At 63.6% G+C, this 18287-nt stretch overlaps 3 protein-coding genes across 6 annotated transcripts; 2 read left to right on the forward strand and 1 right to left on the reverse strand.

Annotated features, from left to right (window-relative positions):
- The first annotated feature begins 48 nt into the window (after nt 1–48).
- Nucleotides 49–11263, forward strand: TJP3 (tight junction protein 3). 4 transcript variants are annotated; one of them, XM_048927502.1, is made up of 21 exons: nt 49–979; nt 1369–1489; nt 4368–4424; nt 4502–4626; nt 4742–4844; nt 5101–5566; nt 5842–5945; nt 6485–6647; nt 6737–6827; nt 7035–7099; nt 7260–7338; nt 7474–7630; nt 7970–8078; nt 8500–8719; nt 9033–9229; nt 9314–9409; nt 9690–9760; nt 9850–10161; nt 10259–10483; nt 10696–10736; nt 10840–11263. In XM_048927502.1, the coding sequence occupies exons 1-21, from the start codon at nt 771–773 to the stop codon at nt 10937–10939; spliced, it is 3111 nt and encodes a 1036-aa protein (XP_048783459.1). In that variant the 5' UTR covers nt 49–770; the 3' UTR covers nt 10940–11263. The 4 variants fall into 4 exon arrangements, with proteins under 4 accessions (XP_048783459.1, XP_048783461.1, XP_048783460.1 ...); XM_048927504.1 differs by having other exon boundaries at nt 10259–10471; XM_048927503.1 differs by having other exon boundaries at nt 7480–7630.
- A 467-nt stretch (nt 11264–11730) lies between these two features.
- Nucleotides 11731–17042, reverse strand: APBA3 (amyloid beta precursor protein binding family A member 3). Its single transcript, XM_048927518.1, has 10 exons — nt 15741–17042; nt 15401–15440; nt 14808–14953; nt 14619–14705; nt 14189–14347; nt 13699–13878; nt 13322–13534; nt 12984–13103; nt 12475–12615; nt 11731–12335 (listed from the first exon to the last, which is right to left on the reverse strand). The coding sequence occupies exons 1-10, from the start codon at nt 16665–16667 to the stop codon at nt 12264–12266; spliced, it is 2085 nt and encodes a 694-aa protein (XP_048783475.1). The 5' UTR covers nt 16668–17042; the 3' UTR covers nt 11731–12263.
- An 89-nt stretch (nt 17043–17131) lies between these two features.
- MRPL54 (mitochondrial ribosomal protein L54) lies at nt 17132–18283 on the forward strand. The gene is made up of 3 exons (XM_048927569.1): nt 17132–17267; nt 17688–17844; nt 18005–18283. Exons 1-3 carry the CDS (start codon nt 17192–17194, stop codon nt 18135–18137), a joined length of 366 nt encoding a protein of 121 aa, XP_048783526.1. The 5' UTR covers nt 17132–17191; the 3' UTR covers nt 18138–18283.
- The last annotated feature ends 4 nt before the right edge of the window (nt 18284–18287 follow it).

Below are 18287 nucleotides of genomic sequence, written 5' to 3' on the forward strand. Positions count from 1 at the left end.
GGCGGCTCAGGGCGGAAGTGGGCCGCGGCCACAGCCGGAAGTGGGGTCGTCCCCTTCCGTCAGAACTAATCGCGACGCGGAATCTGAGTGTCGCGATAGTCCTCGGAACCGGGACCGAGATCGGGACCGGGATTGCGACCGGAGTGGGATGGGAGGAGCGGGGACGGGAATGGGGCCCAGCGTACCATAGAGCGGCGGAGACAGAGCGGCGCCAGCTGTGCCGGCGCGCAGAGGGCGGGACCTAAGCGTCGCTATGGCAGCGGAGCCGGGCCGTTGCCATGGCAGCGGGGTCTACTGCTGCCCCGCGGTTGGATTCCCCCTTGCCGGGCGCGGTGCATCGGAGCCGCGCTGAGACCGCCGGGGTCGCTCCGTGCCGTGGAGCCGCTCCCCCTCTCGGTTCCAAAGCCCCGCTCGGCCCCACCGCATCCTGTGGCCCCAGGCCGAGCCCCGCGCCCTCCGGCCGTCGGCGCCACCTAGCGGCGGCTGGGCCCTGCGAGAGGCTGCGGCGGGCAGCCCCCGGCCCGTGACGTCTCGCCCCGAACACGGCGTGGCTCAGGGGACGGCCGTGGCTGCCCCGGGCTGTGAAACCCGCCCGGCAATGGGCCGCATTCCCCGCCAGCCCTAATGATGCTGCTCGGCCGCCCCGCCGTGCCCCCGAGGGGCCTGGGCCGCGTCCCTGCGAGGGAGGGGACCGGGAGGGGACCGTCCGAGCTGCCCCGTCCTCCTCCGAAACGAGCGGCGAGCGGCGGCACTCGGACGGGGACGTCGCCATGTCCCCAACCCCGGGGTGGCCGCTGGTGGCGGGGGGATTCCGGAGGAATTGGTCCCCCCGCGATGCCCTGGCACGGGGCCTCGGCCCGCCGCAGCCCCACGGGAACCAAACGCAGGCTGCTGGAGCCGGGAGCCGCTGCGTGGAGCTGATCTCGGTGGCTGGAATCCCACCCGGCGGCAGGAGGAAGGGCCCCGGGCCCGTAGCGAGGTGGGGGCCCGGCAGAAGGGATGGGGAAGAAGGCAAGTGGCAGCTGCCGCTGGGGGGCAGGGGGGTCACATTTTCTCCAATGTGGCCCCCCAGCATTGGTGCTGAGGGTGAGCTGGCAGCTGGCAGCGTCCCTGCGCCCTTTGGGGCCTGAGGCACCCATGGGTGCTCCAGGCAGCACAGGTGGCACAGAACGCCGTGCAGTACCCCATCCTCAGACACTGCCACCCCGTGTCCCCAGGTGCCCTGTCTCTATCTGGGGCTGAGAATGGGAGCAGATGTGGCTGAGCCACTAGCCTGGGGGAGTAGCAGAGACAGCCCCCCCCTGGGATTTCCACTGTGCTGCTGGAGCTGCCCAGGGACCCTCAGCTCCTGTTGTCTCCCTCCTGCAGGCAGCATCTGGCCCACAAAGGGTTACGCAAGGCAGCACCCAGGAGTGTCACCGCTGCCACCAGCCCTGGCGCTCAGCTCCTTCCTGGTCACATTCAGCTGCGGGGGACGAGCCACAACACGGTGAGTGCTGGGGAAGTGGGACACAGCTATGGGCTGCCTGTGCCCAGCAGCCCCAGGAGGGGGTCTGAGGACCCTCCTGGAGCTCTGCCCCAACCACGGGGACAGACTGGGAAGAGAAGCCCCAGGGCACTTTGGATGTTGGTGGGGAGACCTGGGCAGGGTGTGCCCTCCTTGGGGTGCTGTGGCTACAAGCTGTGTGGGCTTGAGGATGCAGGGCTGGAACCCTGTCATTGTGGCTCCGCACCCCAGCCCGGAGGCCATGCCTCCATTCCACCTTTGTACACCCAGCTGGGGCAGCTCCCAGCACCAGGGCAGGATCAGGATCAGCTCTGGGATGCAGCTGGGGCTCGGTCAGGTGCTGGGGGGCTGCTGTTGGGGCTGGAACCTCAGCAATGCCTTCCTGCATGGCTGATGCTAGACAAGGGATGGGTGGCTTGGCAGAACTGGGTAGGCTGCGGGGGGCATCTCAATGTGAGTGGGGCACGTGGGGCTCCTGGTGCATTGGGCTGGACCATGGTCTGCTCAGCCCAGATACTGCCTTCCTCGGTGGGGCCACTTTGGGTGCGGGTTGGTTTCTGTCAGGAACCGGCTGAGCCGGCTTCTCTGGCTGCCAGTCTCGGCCTTCAGCTCGAGGCAGGGCCCCCGGGGAGGTTGAGGGCAGAATGGGGGCTTGGTGTCCCCACGGGCAATTCCAGGAGAGAGGGAGCTGCCTGTTGTCCCACTGTCCCTTCACCCCCACAAGGGCAGAGAGCTACGGGATGCAAATGTGAGGTCAGTTTACCACATCCTAGTGATGGGTAGGAGATACAGTTTGGGGTCCACTGAAGCTGTGGCTCCCTGTGGGTGGTGCTGGTGCTGGTTTCGATGACCGGTGATGTTGGGTGTTGTGGGCCGGCCTCCTGGACTCTGCCCTGTGCTCTCAGCCTGGCTTATTCCCAGGATCAGGTGAATGATTGCATCACTCTGCTTGTTACTCTGTGCTGGCATTTTGGGGCTCTTTTGGTGTATCTGGGGCAGCATGAGCTCTGCCCTCTTTGGAGTTGTGTCCACACTCACTGTGACCCCAAGGACAGGTATTTCCCATGGGCATCAGCATTCATTTTGGGTGCCTGTGGACCCACTGGTGCTGTGCTGCGGTTCTCATGTGGGGCCGTGGGGTTTCCAGCCCCAGTTGTCAATGTGAGTGGGCTCACGGGGGCCCAGAGGTGGTGAGTTGTACTGGGGCCCAGAGCAACCCTTTGGTCCCTGGCAGCACCATGCTGCAGCCCCCAGGCAGGACAGGGACCTGTGGGTGGCACAGGACAGGCACACAGGCAGCAGGGCCAGAGCTGGAGGCTGCTGCCATGACGGATGGGACGATGGACAGTGGGAGCCCTGAGAGGTCTGCTATGGCAGAAGCATTGACCAACAAGAGCCCTGGCAGATCTGCTATGGCAGAACCAGCGGTCAATGGGAGTCTTTGTAGATCTGCTATGGCAGAACCAGAGGGTAATGGGAACCTTAAATCTGAAATCTGTTGAGGGAAGGGCAGCGGCCATTCTGAGCCCTTGGAGATCTGCTATGGGAGACCCAGTGGCCAACGGGAGTCTTTGTAGGTCTGTTACGGCAGAACCAGTGGGTAACGGGAGCCCCGGGAGATCTGTTACGAGAGAGGCAGCGGCCTCAGAGCCCTGAGCGATTTGCTGCGGCAGCCCCACTGACCCCGTGCCGTGCCGTGCCGTGCCGCACCGCGCTGCGCCGTGCCAACAGGGAGCGCAGATCCCCCGTCACCTGCGGTGCCCGCCCAGCCCCACGTGGGCACGCCCCGAGGCGGCGGGGTGCGGCGGAGGCGGGCTGTGCCAAGCCGTGACCGTGCGTGCCGAGCCGTGCCGAGCCGTGCCGTGCTGCGGGTGCCGAGCCGAGCCGTGGGTGCAGCGGCCACCTGCCGAGGGCCCCGTGCCGCAGCATGGCCGTGCGGTTCCAGGTGCGCTGCTCGCCCGGTTGGGAATGGGAGATCCTGGGAAGGTTGCGGGGAGGTCACCGAGGTGGGCTCGGGGCCGGGGGGCAGAGGCGGCCCTGGCCTGCGCGGTTGCTGGCTGCGGGGAGCAGGCGGGAGCCGGGCGGCGGTGGCACCGCACGGAGCTGCCGGCTGTCCGTTCCCTGCCGCGCTGCACGACGGCGTTACAATCTCACCGCGATTTCCTTGGCTGTGGTTGATCCATCACGGCGTCGCCCGGCCCTCCCGGTTTGTTTTTCCGTGCCCAGATGACCCTTGAGATAGAGGGTGTAAAACAGCTGCGGGAGCCACCGCCCCACGGCAGCTTCCGCGGTCTCTCCAGCTTTGTTTGCAGGATTTTCCCCTCCTGGTGCACGGATTCTGTGCCTCTCCAGGGTGCTGGGAGCTGCTGGAGGGGATCCCGATCCCACACCCTGTGCAGGGCTGTGCTTCAGCCTGCACGTGCATCCCAGTGAGGTTTCTGTCCTAAGTGGAAACTGTTGGCTTTGGGGAAAACCAAAGGGCAAAGCCAGGTGCAGTGGTCAGCAGAGCCACCAGCTCTGTGGTCACACCAGGGCCTGAGCTGAGCAGCTGGGAGGGTGTGGGAGCACCGTCAGAGGCAGCACTGGGGGCTGCTGGCTGCTGGGGCAGGGAGGGCAGTGGGGACACGGTGATGGCAGCTGGCAGGTGCCCCATCTGCAGCACCCTCGTATCCCCAGCGCCTGCGGCTCAGCTGATGCTGAAAGCCCTTGCTTCGACTCTGCCTTGCAGCACAAAGCAGGACAGAGGAAGGGGCTGGTGGCTGCACAAAAGAGCCGGAGCCGATCTGTGCCCCCGGCCCCTGGGCTGCAGCCGAGGCACTGCTCAGCCTCAGCACTCACCCTCCCTCACTTGCGTTGGCAGGTGGCTGCCATGGAGGAGATGCTGATCTGGGAGCAGCACACGGTGACGCTGAGCAAGGTGAGCGTGGCTGAGGTGGCCGTGGGATGGCGGTGTTGGGGACAGGCTGTGAGCTCCTCTCTGCCCCTCCCTTCTAGGACCCTCATCGGGGCTTCGGTTTTGCCGTTTCGGGTGGCTGGGACCATCCCAACAAGGTGACTGGGGACACGGCAGTCATTGTCTCAGATGTGGTGTCCAGGGGACCGGCGTTTGGCCAGCTTCAGTGAGTTCACGGGGATGTGGGGGTGCAGTGGGGTCATCGCTGCTGGCAGGGACCGGAAGGGCAGCAAATTGCTGCTACAACCCCATGCAGAGCCACGGCTGCCTTTCCCTCACAGGAGGAGGGATCAAATCGTGATGGTGAATGGCCTTTCCATGGAGAATGTCTCATCCTCCTTCGCCATCCAGACAATTAAGTCCTGCGGCAAGATCGCCAACATTGTGAGTGTGCCCTGCAGTGGGACGGCTCTGTGCTCGTCCCCGTCCCTGTGTCCCTGTGTCCCTGTGTCCCTGTGTCCCTGTGTCCCTGTGTCCCTGTGTCCCTGTGTCCCTGTGTCTGTTTGCAGGGTGCACGGTGGCTCTGGGCAAAGCTCCTGTTGCGGCACATTTCTCTGCCACCTCAGAGTACTCGTGGTTTGTATTCTGGGCTGGGAAATCGCCTCATCTGCATTCCTTCTTTCCTTCTTTCCACTTGCAGACACTGAAAAGACGAAAGAAAATCCACCTCCCCGCGAGCAAAAGCAGCCCTGCATCCCCTGCTGTGACCCGGCGCTACGACTCAGACGAGGACTACGACCCTCGTGGTGGGGATCCGGCCCTGCGCAGCGCCAGCCAGCACCGCTCCCGAGATGACCTGGACCACAACCAGGGCTACGACGGGGACTCGTCCAGCGACAGGAGCTCTGGTCATCACCAGGACGACCGCCGCCACTGCAAGTCGTCCCGCAGCCGGAGGCGAAGCCAGGACAGCAGCCACTGGAGGCGGAGCCCCGACAGCGGCTCGGAGCACAGGGGTTACAGCCGGCACCGCTCCGCCAACGGCTTCGGCCCCGAAGGGGGCACCAACGGGCTGGCACTGGTGTCGGGGTTCAAACGGCTGCCGCGCCAGGATGTGCCTACGAAACCCATCACATCAGTGCTGGTGAAGAAGAAGGAGGATGAAGGTAGGGCCTGCCCGCTCCCTGCGTGCCTGGGTTTTGTCTGGTCGGTGGCTGCGTGTCCCCGGGGTGAGGCTCTGGCATGCAGCACTGGGGCAGCGTGTGCTGTGCTGCAGGCACTGAGCCTGCTGGCCTCAACGCAGGGTGTCACAGCTCGGCTCTGGGGCTTGCTGATGGCCTGATGGGAGCTGGAGTGTGCTTGTGGGGTGGAGGCGAGGGGGAACTTTGAGGGGGTCCCGCTTCTGCCCAGCCCCAGCACTGCCGCAGGTTCTCTGATGCAGAGTACGGCCTGAAGCTGGGCAGCCAGCTCTTCATCAAACACATAGTGGAGAGCGGGCTGGCGGCGAGGCGCAGCTCCTTGCAGGAGGGAGACCTCATCCTGAAGGTATGGAGCAACAAGGGTTGCACAGCACTTGGGGGGACTCAGTATCTCTCTTTTGGTTGGCTTTTTGCTGGCTTGTGTCACTGCAGGGGACAAGCTGAGGGTGTGTTAGGTTGGCTGTGGGGGACCAGCTGGACTGGAGGCAGCTCTGCCTGGGGCACATATCCTGCCTTGCTCCCTGGCCACCCCTTGGCACTGCACACGGGCTCTTGGGGACCAGCTCCACTTGGTGCCAGGGGCAGCAGCTTGTCACCTCCACCCTCCCATCCCCGTGGCACCAGTCCTGTGCTGTGTGTGGGTGCCCCTGCTGGGGGAGCAGCCGACGAGCAGTTTGGTGCATGATGAGGTGTTTGGGGCACGACAGGTGAAACGATGCTCGAGGTGTTTGGGGAGGATAAAACGGAAGAACGGAGGCTGGTTTGCAGGTGTGGGGAAGGGACCTGGGAATGCTGCGGTGGGAGCAGCTCTGTGTGATCAGGGTTTTCCTGGGGTGCCTTTCCCAGGAGCGAGCACCCTGAGGCCTTCCTGCTCTGCCCCTCCAGATCAACGGGGTGGCCAGCAAGGACATGTCCCTGGCTGACACCCAGCGGCTCATTGAGCAGACGGAGGGGATCCTGACCCTGCTCGTCCTCCGGGACCACCGGCAGTTCCTGATCAACATCCCCGACATGGAAGACTACCAGAGCGACAGCTCCCGGATGGACGGTGAGGGGACAGAGTGGCAGTACTGGGGTCCCACTGCGCAGCGTGGGGACTGGATGGGCACCGATGCCTCTCACTTTCTGTCACTGCAGATATCTCCAACATCGACTCTGACCTGTCCCACCCACCATCCCCTAAGACCTCCCCACAACTTCCAGCTGCTGCCAGGATGAATTCACCAGGGTAAGCCATGCTATGTCCCCATCCCCGTGTCCCTGTGAGCCCTCCTTTTTTCCTCCATGCTCTCTGCCTGTCTGGAGGGCCTGGTTCTCCTCTATGCTGGAGCCAGCTCACTGGAGGTGGCTCTGCATTTTGGGCCCCATCTTGCCCATGCTGATCAAACCCTCATCTCCTCGCCCTCCTTAAATCCTGCCCTGACTTCTGTTCCAGAGAGAGGAGACGATCAAGCAGGAGTGCTGCAACCAACACAAACATGGACGATGCCCTGGGCCGTGGTGAGTGACTCAGATTGGCCTGGGGGGAGCTGAGGGCTCTGAGCAGGCTCCAGGCTCCTCCGTATCCCTACTCCCATCCCACCAGCTCTCCCTGTGTCTCTGTGGTCTGGGTAAGCACACAGACACCAGCATTTCCTGAACCAGCTCTCCTTGCCTGCAGACATGCTGGAAGCTGTGGAACAGGATGGCCACCACAGCCCCCGCAGCAGACCCAGTGCCCAAGCTGACCCCAGGGATGGGTGAGTCTCTGCAAGAGGTGGTGGGAAGGGCTGAGCAGACAGAGATCTGCCCCAAGGCAGCTCCAGGGCTGGGGCTTCAGCACTGGTGACCACCAGCACGTTGCCACCATGCTGACTGCAGCCTCCACTGGGCAGGTACAGTCCTGACTCCAGAGTTGTGCAGTTTGTGAAGGCCAGGAGCGTAGGGCTGCAGCTGGCTGGTGGGAACAACGTGGGCATCTTCGTGTCGAGCGTGCAGGAGGGGAGCCCAGCCGACAGCCAGGACATCGAGGAAGGGGACCAGATCCTGCAGGTACCTGGGAGTAGGAGTGGCACCGAATGCTTTAGTGCCTGGTTTGTCCCTGTCCCTTCTGTGCCCAACACCCCTCATGCTGTTTGGATTTCTCCCACTGGGCATCATTTTGAGGCAGTGTTGGTAGGGGATGGTCCTGTCCCCAGCACTGTGCTAACGCCCAGCAGGGTCCAGGCGCCAGAGGAGCCGTCCCCAGGATCACCCAGGGGTTGTGGCAGGCATTTGGGTAGCAGGGGCCAGTTCCCCCTCCTACCCCCAGGGCCCCCTGCCCTGAGTTCACCTTGGAAGCCGTGCCCTCCATCCCACTGGTGGGACACATCGGAGTGCTTTCCCACGCAGGTGAACAGCACCAGTTTCCAGAACCTGACCCGTGAGGAGGCAGTGCAGTGCCTCATGAAGATCCCGCCGGGTGAGGACGTCACTTTGTGGATCCAGAGCAAGCAGGACAGTGAGTGATGGCTGGTGACTTCCTGGGCTCATGTCTCTCCATCTCTTCTGAGTGAGCATCGGACTGCTCAGCTCCCCACAACTCTTTCTGCCCCACAATGCGGTCCTTCTTCCCCACGCCATCCTCCTCTCCCCCTGAGAGGTGATGGGAGAGCACTGGATGACCCTGGAGAACCATCTGTGCGGTGGCATCCTGGAGCAGGGGGGTTTCTGGCTCTGTGAAATGGCCACTGTGTGCTGTGGGGCCGAGTCCCGCTGTCCCCAGTGTGCCCAAGAGCACCACGTGTAGACAAGGTGTCCCCAGAGCCTCCTTGGCACCGAGGGCTGCTGTGGTAGATCGCACCCAGCCCAGCACATTCCTCCACTCCTAATTCCTCCTCTACCCGCTCTTCCCTTGTGCTCACTCTCACCCCGGGCTCCAGTTTACAGGAAGATGATCTCCTCCAACATGCGCGATTCCTTCTACATCCGGACGCATTTTGACTATGAGAAGGACACGCCGTCAGGGCTCAGCTTTGCCCGTGGGGACGTCTTCCATGTGCTGGACACCATGTACCGCGGCAGGCTGGGGCACTGGCTGGCTGTGCGCATGGGCAGGGACCTGCAGGAGCAGGAAAAGGGCATCATCCCCAACCAGAGCAGGTAGGGAAAGAGCCAGGAATGGCCCCGCTGGGGGCAGAAGCAGGGGATGGCTTCCTAGTGATACAGGGTGTGGGTGCAGGGCCCAGTAAGAGCTGGGCCAGGGCTGAAGGGTGGTGGTGGGAAGCGTGAGCTGGTGAAACGCCTTCCTGGTGCCTGGGGTGGGGTTGTTGATGCTGTGGTTGACGGAGGTCCCGGAGGGGCTTTCCAGCCTGAATCGCCCTGTCACCAAGTGGGGACCTTGACTCCTGCCCGACTCCTTGGATGGAAGGAGCAAATCCAGAGGCTGCAGATCCTGAGCCCTTTCCCTTCCCAGGGCCGAGCAGTTTGCCAGCCTGGAGTCCGTGCAGAAAGGCACACCTGGCACCAACCCGCTGGGGGCACGGGCTGAGTTTTGGAAGCTGCGGGGCCTGCGGGGAGCCAAGAAGATATTGCGGAAGAGCCGTGAGGACCTGTCTGCTCTCACAAAGCAGGGCCACTACCCCCCATATGAGAGGGTGGTTCTGAAGGAAGGTGGGTTGCCTGACCCACCCAGGGTCCTCAGCCCTGGGGCTGCCCAGCCCAGCCCCCCTGAGCTGCTCTGTCTTCTCCCCGCAGCCAGTTTCAAGCGGCCAGTGGTGATCCTGGGCCCCATCACAGACATTGCCATGCAGAAACTGAGCATGGAACAGCCCGAGCTCTTTGAGATTGCACGTAAGTCCCCTCCACAGTGGGGGTGAATTATGCTTAGCAGCTGAACGTTGGTGTAGGTGGCTTTGGGAGCTTTTTACTCTGTCCTGATCCTTCCTTGTGACCACTCCATGACACCCCAGCACCCTCTTGGACTCAGGCACCCCCTCCCCACGCACCGTGAGGCAAGCCAGGTCCCAGACAGCCCCCATGGAGGCACGCGGCCCTGGGGCCTGACATGGCCAGACCCACAGGGATGGCACAACTGCCCCAGCCCCTCTCAAACCCTTGTCTTGTCCTGCAGCGAGTGTGCCACGAGATGGGGCGTCGTCTAAGGTCATCAAGCTGGATTCGGTGCGGCAGATTGCTGAAAAGGTGAGAGCTTGCAAGACTTTCCCCATGTGCTGGCAGCCAGGTGGGTGACCCTGTCCCCAGCAGGGCTGAGCGCTGGTGCCCTGCCCCAGGACAAGCACGCACTGCTGGACATCACGCCCTCAGCGGTGGAGCGCCTCAACTACGTGCAGTACTACCCTGTGGTGGTGTTCTGCGAGCCAGAGAGCCGGCAGGGCATCAAGGCCATGCGCCAGTGGCTGGCACCTGACTCCAGGAAGAGCTCCCGGCGCCTCTACGCCCAGGCCAGCAAGATGAAGAAATACTGCAGCCACCTCTTCACGGCTACCATCACCCTCAGCGGCAGCGGCAACTCCTGGTATGAGGAGATCAAGAGCATCATCAGGAAGCAGCAGAGCCAGCCCATCTGGACAGCAGCAGAGCATGTATGGGGCAAAGGCTGAGCCCTGCAGGGGCCGCACAGGGCTGCGTCCGCCCTCTTGGTGCCTGGAGACCCGGGATCTTCATTGTCCCCATCCGCAGGTGGACGCAGCACTGGAGGACAGCCTGGAGCTGCTGAACCCTCCCAGCAGGGCGGCCTCAGGCTACCTGACCTGCGACAGCCACGCCAACAGCGACTACGATGACACGGATGGTGAGGGGGGCGCCTACACCGACGGCGAGGCGGAGGATGCCTACGACCATCCTGCACTGTCCCGCTCCTCTGAGCCGGCGCAGACGTACCACAGTCACGATGTGAGTGAGCAGGTGGGTCCCCCGCAGCAGTACGAGGGGCACAGAGCCCAGCCACGGGGGGCGATTCCTATCCCCTGTGGCCCTGGCAGGAGGGCTGTCACCTCTAATGTCTGCAGGTCCGGTGTTGGTGCCTTGCTCACCCTGCCCTAGGGGAACGCAGCCCAGTCTCCAGCTGGGGCACAATTCTTGCCTGCCCCCTCTCACATCAACCTGTTTGTTCACAGGTGACGGAGCATCAGGGACAGTGGGCGCAGGAACACCTCAGGTACGCTGCGTGCTGGGGCCAGCTCTGCGCAGCCTCACCCTGCGTGGCAGCGACTGCCTCCATCGATCAGTCCCAGATGTCACTGCAGCATTTCCTCCTGCAGGGATTACGAGCACGAGACCGTGAGGAAGAGATTCACACAAGCCAGGGATGACTCAGATGAGGACGAAGGCTACGAGTGGGGCCCGGCTACAGATGTGTAGTGAGATCGATGTCTGCACACGACTCCTGAGCATCACTGTGCATCTCTGCCCCGCAGGGCCCCTCAGTCCTACTGCAGCTCCGTGCCACCAGGGTTGGGTGACAGCCCTGGCAGTGCCACACAACGCCCCCCAGCTGTGCGGGCTGTGCCTGCGCCACCAAGTGCCTCCTTCCCCTGCTTCATCCACTGCCTCAGGATGAAATAAAGGGGACGTTTTGAGTAGGATGGGCTGCTGCTGTGTGTGTTGTGTGACAGCATGCAGGGCAGAGGTGCAGCAGGGCAGCCTTACTGGGACCCACACCCTTCCATGGCCAGGGCCCTCAGCCTGCTGCTTGTAAGCACCAGCGCAGGACCCTCCTGAGGGCAGCAGCCTCGGGCTGATGTCTGGCACTGCACTGGGCTCAGGGCTGCATCCCTTGAGCTGAGCTTCCTCAGCTGCAGCCCAGCAGGGTGAGATGCAGCCGTCAGCATTGCCCCAAACTTTTATTTTTTACATCAACCAACCACACAGGCAAAGTTGTGACAGGCCACCTTGGGCAAAGGGTCCCAGCTGTCCCCTTGTGAACAACGCATCCCCACGGAGCCCTCAGCTGCAGGCAGGGCTGTGGGGTTCACATCCCCAAGCTCTGTGAGACGTGGCAACGCCATGTTCCCTTTGGATGCACAAAGGAACAGCCCTGAGGGGTACCACTGTGCACGCAGAACGGTTCAAGGCAGTGCTGAGGAAGCAGAGGTAGTTTCCCAGCTCAGTGCAACAGGGCCAACAAGGTGTTGTTTGCAGCCCAGCAGGCTGGGGAGGAGGAGCAGGTGCTGAGGGTGCTGCTGCCCTTAAGGCTGAGTCTGGGGGCTGCTGGCTCTCCCTTGGGGTGCCAGTGTACACCCACACCTCAGGGTGCAGAGGCAGAGCTGCTCAGGTTTGCCTGGGATGAGCCCCTGGAGCACAGTTCCAGCCCCACCTGGGAAAAGGCACCTTTGGTGAGTGTGAAAGCACGATCCGTAGTGATGGAAAAGGGGGCGGCCTTTCATGCAGGGTCCCCTCTCCCCTGCCAGCACCAGGCCAAGGCGAGGGACCTTAAGGAGCAGAGGGCAGAATGCACAGGCACTGAGGCAGAGAGGGGTGAATGGATGTGGAGAAGGGTCGCTGCGGGCCCTAACGCTGCTCAAGCTGAGCATCGGCCCACAGCTTCCTATCGCACCCCGAGTCCAACTGAAAGTGAGCAGGATGAGGCCCTGCGGGGGCCAGAGGGCTCTGGTGGCAGCGCAAGGGCAGCAGGCAGAGCGGTGGCCCCCAGGGGCGTGCAGTGACAGCTGGGCCCAGGCAGCACTCAGAGGAAGATGGGCTGCTCCTGCCCCGTCAGCAGGCGGTACGTGGAGGCTGGCATGGTCTTGATGTGGACCTGCACAGAGATGCTCAGATCAGCTGGGAGATGGCAGCTCCAGGCTGGAGGCTGTGAGGGCGAGGACCCCGAGCCCGGCCTGCGCCGTCTGCAGCCATGGGAGCACAGGGCCAGGCGCCCACCCTGCTGCTCTGCTCACCTCGCTGACCGCCTGCGTGAGGATCTGGATGATCTTCTCGTGAGGTGTGGCCACCACGCTCTGCCCGTTGATCTCGATGATGCGGTGCCCCACGCGGATGCCGCCCTTCTCAGCGATGCCCCCACGCATCAGGCTGCAGATCTGGGGAGCAAGGAATGCTGGTGAGCCATGCTCACGTCCCACAGCCGTGTACAACCACCACCCTGAGCCCTGCTTCTCCAGCAAGGACTGCGACAAATGTCACCAAGGACACGCCAAGGGAGCCAGGAGGAAACCACCACCCCCAAAGCAAACAGTTGAGGAGCACCAAGGAGACAAACCCAAACAACAGCACTGTGGGAGAGCAACGAGGAACCTTCCACCGTGGCACAGAGCCCTGTGAAACCTCAGAAACTATCAGTGCTGAAGGCCCGTCTGCGCAGGCACAGCCAGGGCTGCAAGTCCCTCTGCCAGGCAGGTGGAAGAAACCCTGGGCAGCCCTGGCTCTGCTCCCACCCCACAGCACTCACCACACCGTTCTCCACGCAGAAGCCCAGCTGGTACTTGGAGTCGGGGCGCCGGATGACAGCTGTGGTGACGGGGGAGCAGTGCACTATGTTCAGCATCACCTCTGTCTGGTGCTTCAGCTCCTGGAAAGCGAGGGGGGATGTGTCAGACTCTGGAGAGTCACTTGGAGGGGTTGAGAGAGGACAGAGCTGTGTTGCTCAAGGGAAGGCTGAGGATCAGCACGGGACAGGTACAGGCCCTCCTGCCCCTCTGCCCCACCGTCACTGACACCCCAGACACCACCAAGCTGTTTCCCATCTCTAGCAGAGCAGGGAGTCCCCCAGGCCCGGCCCCAGCTCACCCGGATGATGCTCTGGCAGGTGGTGAGGGGCAGCCCCACCAGGCTCGTCCCATTGATGGACATGAGGCGGTCCCCGATGCTCAGCTCACCCGACCTCTCTGCAGGGCCCCCGTGCATCAGGTTGGCGATGACAACGGTGGGCAGGATGGAGCCCCAGCCCGACTCCACGATGGCGATGCCCAGAATCTCCCCCTTCTGCTTCCGGATGCAAACCTGAGGAGGGGGGACCGGGACAGGGAGCTGGGGTGTGTGCCACATCCCCTGCACAGGGGTACTGGGCTCAGAGCGAGCTGGGATAGGGCCTAGGTTGGTAGGGAGCATCTCAGCCTCTCAGTGGGGACCCCACGCTGTCCCCACCCCTCCAAAGCAGCTCTTACATCCTTGCAGTTCTCCTGCCGGGAGAAGTGGGTCAGCTCTGCATTGTGCTGCTCCTGGTCCTCAAGGGCACGGCTGTACTGACGAGGGCTCAGCTCACTTGGGTCGATGCTGTTGGCCTCCAGGAAGCGCTGGTAGGCCACACCAAATGCCTGCCCGATGGCCTGAGCGATGATCTGGGCCTGGGGACGGACAGGGGACATTTGTGCTCAGGGCCACGGCCTGACAGCCAAACTGGTCCCAGCAGCTCAGTCCCAGGTCAAACAGGTCCCAGTCCAGCACAGACGGCCTGGGAGCTGCAGGGCACCCTGCCCCTTCCTGCCCCTTCCCAGTACCACACCCCTCCTTTTCTCACTGGGCCACTCTACACAGCAGAGCTGCCCGGGCTCCCACTCTTTGTGCCCCAGCACAGCGATGCCAAGCTGTCCTGCAGCAGGATGGGTCCAGGAGCCCCCAGCAGCCCGCCCTCCCTCAGGGCTCGCTCCCACTCACATCAGCCGAGTGGAAGACGTGGCAGATCATCTTGTAGAGCCGCTTCTCCTCCGCTGCCTCTGCCCTCCGAGGCAGCTTGCGGCGTGCCATGAGCACCACGAGGGAGCCGATGTCAGCGATGTAGGAGATGGTCTGCAGGGAGTGATCCATCATGGCCTCCTGGCAAGGGAACACAGCACAGACCTTCAGCCCTCCCCTCCATGCAGCACACGAGCCAGCTGGGCGCTGCTGCACACCAGGAGGAGGCAGGCTCACTGGTTCAGATCCCGCTCTGCCAGAGTGGCATCGCTCTGAGTGACAGCTCCTCCCAGCTGCTGCTGCCCCAGCCATCCCTGGGCAGGACCCCCCATCACGGCAGGCAGAGAAGATCCCACAGCTGACAGGAAGGTCCCAGCAGCCCCAGGGCCACGCAGGCACAATCCCTGCTCACCTGTGTGTCAGCTGTCAGCACCTTGATCCTCTGCGTGGAGACAAACAGATCCACCTCTGTCATGGGTTGGGATTCTCCCTCTGGTGCCTGCAGAGCAAAGCAGCTCAATGAAGTCACTGCTGGGTCCCTGCCCTGCAACAAAATGCTGCCCAGCACCCGCAGGAGGTCAGGACGTGCCCCTCCCTGCACCTTGATTCTGTCCACAGCCTCCTGTGCCTGTGCCATGCGGACGCTGGTAGGAGGGTTCCTCTCTGAAACCAGCTGTGTGGAGCCCAGGTACTTTGCCCCAAAAATCACACCGTCCAGCAGATCCTCTGGGTCACAGGGGCCTGGAACTGAGAGACTGGGAGGGCTAAAGCAGGGGCTGGTTTCCTCCTGCCACCTGTTAGCTGTGCTCCTGTATGTGAGGAAGTGGCTCAGCGCTTGAGAGATGTGCTCCTGGCATAACAGGGCAAACAATGCTGACCTTGGGCTGCAACCCCTTCCCATGGAGAGCCCCCTTGGGCTGTCTCCCCTTCCTCTAGAGAGCCCTCCTTTTTCTCTTCCCAAACCTGGGCACCCCACAGGATTCCTGAAGCTTCTTCATGCCCAGCTGTGCACAAACTGTGAGCAAACCAGCCACCCCAAGTCTGCAGCCACGTTTCCCAATAAGTGGCAGCAATGCCTCTGCTCTGGGAGACTCTTCTGGGTGCAGAGCTGGACTCCCCCAGGCACCCCAATGCTCAGGTCAGAGCAGGCAGTGGTGGGTTAAGACTCCCAGTTCAAGCAGAGAAACAACTCACCTTCTTTGAAGGCCAGGCAGGAGGAGGGGGATTCCTTGTTCTGCAAAGCAACAGAAGGGTGAAGCGCTGGCTGGGAGCCTGGGGAGCACCAGAGGAGCAAGGGCACAGGGTGCCAGGGCTGCGGGGCTGTTTAGACCCACTGGCTTCCCCCCACAGTCAGACAGGCACAACCCTCCCCTCACATTCAGGACAGCACGGCCCAGAGCAAGTAAGGGTGCTCTCCCCTAGTGCCACAATGTCCCACAAGACCCAGGGAAACGCCGCCCCTCACTCCCCCCTGCCCAAAAAATCCCCAAAGGAAGGAGAGCGAAGGGGACCACAGCCGTGCGCCTGCACTCACGGTCACACTGCTTTGTGGCGGCTGCTCCTTCTCTGGGGTCACAGCAGGAGACACTTCTGCCCAGGTTGGCTCTGGCGAGCTGTCTCGACTGCCCTCGCAGGTGGGTTTGTCCTCACTGAGCCCATCTCCACAAATCCAGCCTCCAGAAGGTCTTTCCTCCAAACCACCCGGCCCATCAGCAGCAGTGCACTCCTCAGGCGTCTGCAGCATCTCCAGCTTGGTCCCGGTCAGGACTTCAGAGCGGGTCAGGGGTGTCTCAGTGTCGGCCTCGGGCGCCCCCCCCTCGTAGCACAGGAGGTTCAGCAGGTCCTCCCGGTCGGCCTCAGCAAAGAGCAAGCCGTGGCAGGGCCGCGAGCGGGCTGAGTGCTGCGCACAGCAGGGATGCACAGCCAGGCCCCTGCCTGTGGCCACGTGCAGTGGGCAGGGCTGGCACTCACCCCGGCACTCTGCATAGCCCCGCTTGCCTGCCACAGGGGCCATGTTGGGGGCGTCACACAGACTGGGGCTGAGGGTCTCCAGCTGGGCCAGCAGACCCTGCATCTCCGAGGGCTCCTCCTCAGGCGCCTCGTCCAGCTCCATGGTGCCACTGCTGGGGGTGCGGGGGGGTCCCGTATCCCGGGAGGAGCTCTCAGCTCTCGGCCTCCAGTCCGTGGGGCCCTGTGGTCCAGTGGTCACCACCTCCTCTTCCATCTCTCTTCCTGAGTTCCTGCAAAGCCCGCTTTGTTCATCCCCGCCGTTAAGGTTCATGGCTGAAGCAGGCCCCGATCCACGCTCCGGACTCCTCTGCTGATCCACAGCCGTGCTGCTGAAGGTGGGTCCCCCCAGCTGCCCCTCGGCTGCAGTGGGTCGGGAGGCACCGCGCTGCCCTTCTTCTGTGTCCATGGCTGGCAGATCGGGGGCCGGCTGGAAATCCATGGCGCTCTCCATAGGGAACAGGCAGGTCGGGGGGAGACGGGGAAGGAGCACGGGGGAGGGCAGGCATAGGGGAGGGAAAGGGGGGGGAACGAGGGGCCAGAAAGCGGGCGGTGGGGGGTCAAGCTGGGAGCAGAGAGGGGTCAGGAAGGGGGCACAGGGGGGGCGCACAGCCGTGCTCGCGGGGCGGGCCGCAAAGGGTCACGAAGGGACCGCAGGGCAGCTTGGGGGGGCCTGAGGAAGGGCCGCGGAGGAACACACGGGGTTCCAGGGCCGGGGTTCCCGTCGTCCCTCCGGCCTCCAGCCGCCACTCGCTGCCTGGAGGCGCCGCGGTCCGGCCGGGCCCGAGCGGAACGGAACGGAACGGGTCAGGACGGGACTTACGGAGCGGGCCGACCCCGCGGCGACTTCCGGGCGCCGCCACCCCCCCACTTCCGGGCGCTGCCGCGTCCACTTCCGGGCCCGCCCAGCAGCCACTTCCGGGCGCGGCCGTCGCGCATGCGCGCTCCGCAGTTGTCCCGGCGTGTCCCGCGGCCGCCATGGCTGCCCGGCTGCTGCTGAGGGCGGTGAGCGCCGTGCGGCCCGGCCCGGCCCGCGGCTACGCCAAGAAACCGGGTGAGGCCGGGATGGGCCTGGAGCCCGGGCCCCGATCCCAGTCCCGTTCCTGTGTCCCGACTGGGCCCTGCCCCGTGTCCCGTTCCCATCTCCCAGCCGGGTCCCGTTACAGAGCCCCATCCCCGCGTCTCGTTCCTGGGTCCTGTTCCCGGATCCCGATCCCGTGTTGTAGTCGGGTCGTTTTCCCACGGCCTGTGCCCACATCCCATCCCGTGCCCCATTCCCGTGTCCCAGTTGGGTCCCATTCCCATGTCATGTACCCATATTCTATTCCCATATCCCATTCTGTGCCCCAGTTGGGTCCTTTTCCCCCACCCCATTCCAGTGTCCCATTCCCACCTCCTATTTCTGTCCCAAAGCTCCCGGCCCCATGCCCCCAGCTGCCCACAGCCTCTCACATCACCGTGTCCCCTCCCCCAGGTGTGAAGGTGAAGGGGAAGAGCACTCCGAAGGAGCAGCTGAAGGGGCCGGAGGTGTGCACAGACCCCGTCAAGTTGGCCAACTACGCCGTGGGGGTCAATTACCTGAAGGACAGCCCTGAGGTGGCCCTGAAGCCCGACTCTGAGTACCCTGAATGGTATGTGGGCCTCACCCAGAGCGCTGCGTCCCGGCTGGGGGTCCCGAGGGTGGGGGAGATGCGGCCTTCAAAGCTCCCCTCCAACTGTAGCAGCTCTGTGATCCCAGGAGCTGCTCTTCGCCTCCCCCACCGCAGCCTCGCCTGCTCTGTTTGCCCCCAGGCTGTTCCAGATCCACCTGGGTCCCCCCAAGAAGCTGGAGGAGATGGACCCCGAATCCCTTGAGTACTGGAGGCGCCTGCGGAAGTACAACTCGTGGCAGCGCAACAAGCTGAAGAAGAGCAGGAAGCTGTGAGGGGCTGTGATGAGGCAGCAGGTGTTGGTGTTGGCGTTGGCGTTGGCGTGGCCGACTCTGGGGCAGCTCCCACTGCCAGTCCCATCTTCTCACTACAGACTGACAATAAATCTCAGCTGAGGCGTCTCACAGAAACCGTGGCATAACCAG

The sequence above is a fragment of the Lagopus muta genome, chromosome 26, assembly GCF_023343835.1.
Source record: "Lagopus muta isolate bLagMut1 chromosome 26, bLagMut1 primary, whole genome shotgun sequence".
Taxonomy (NCBI): Eukaryota; Metazoa; Chordata; class Aves; order Galliformes; family Phasianidae; genus Lagopus; species Lagopus muta.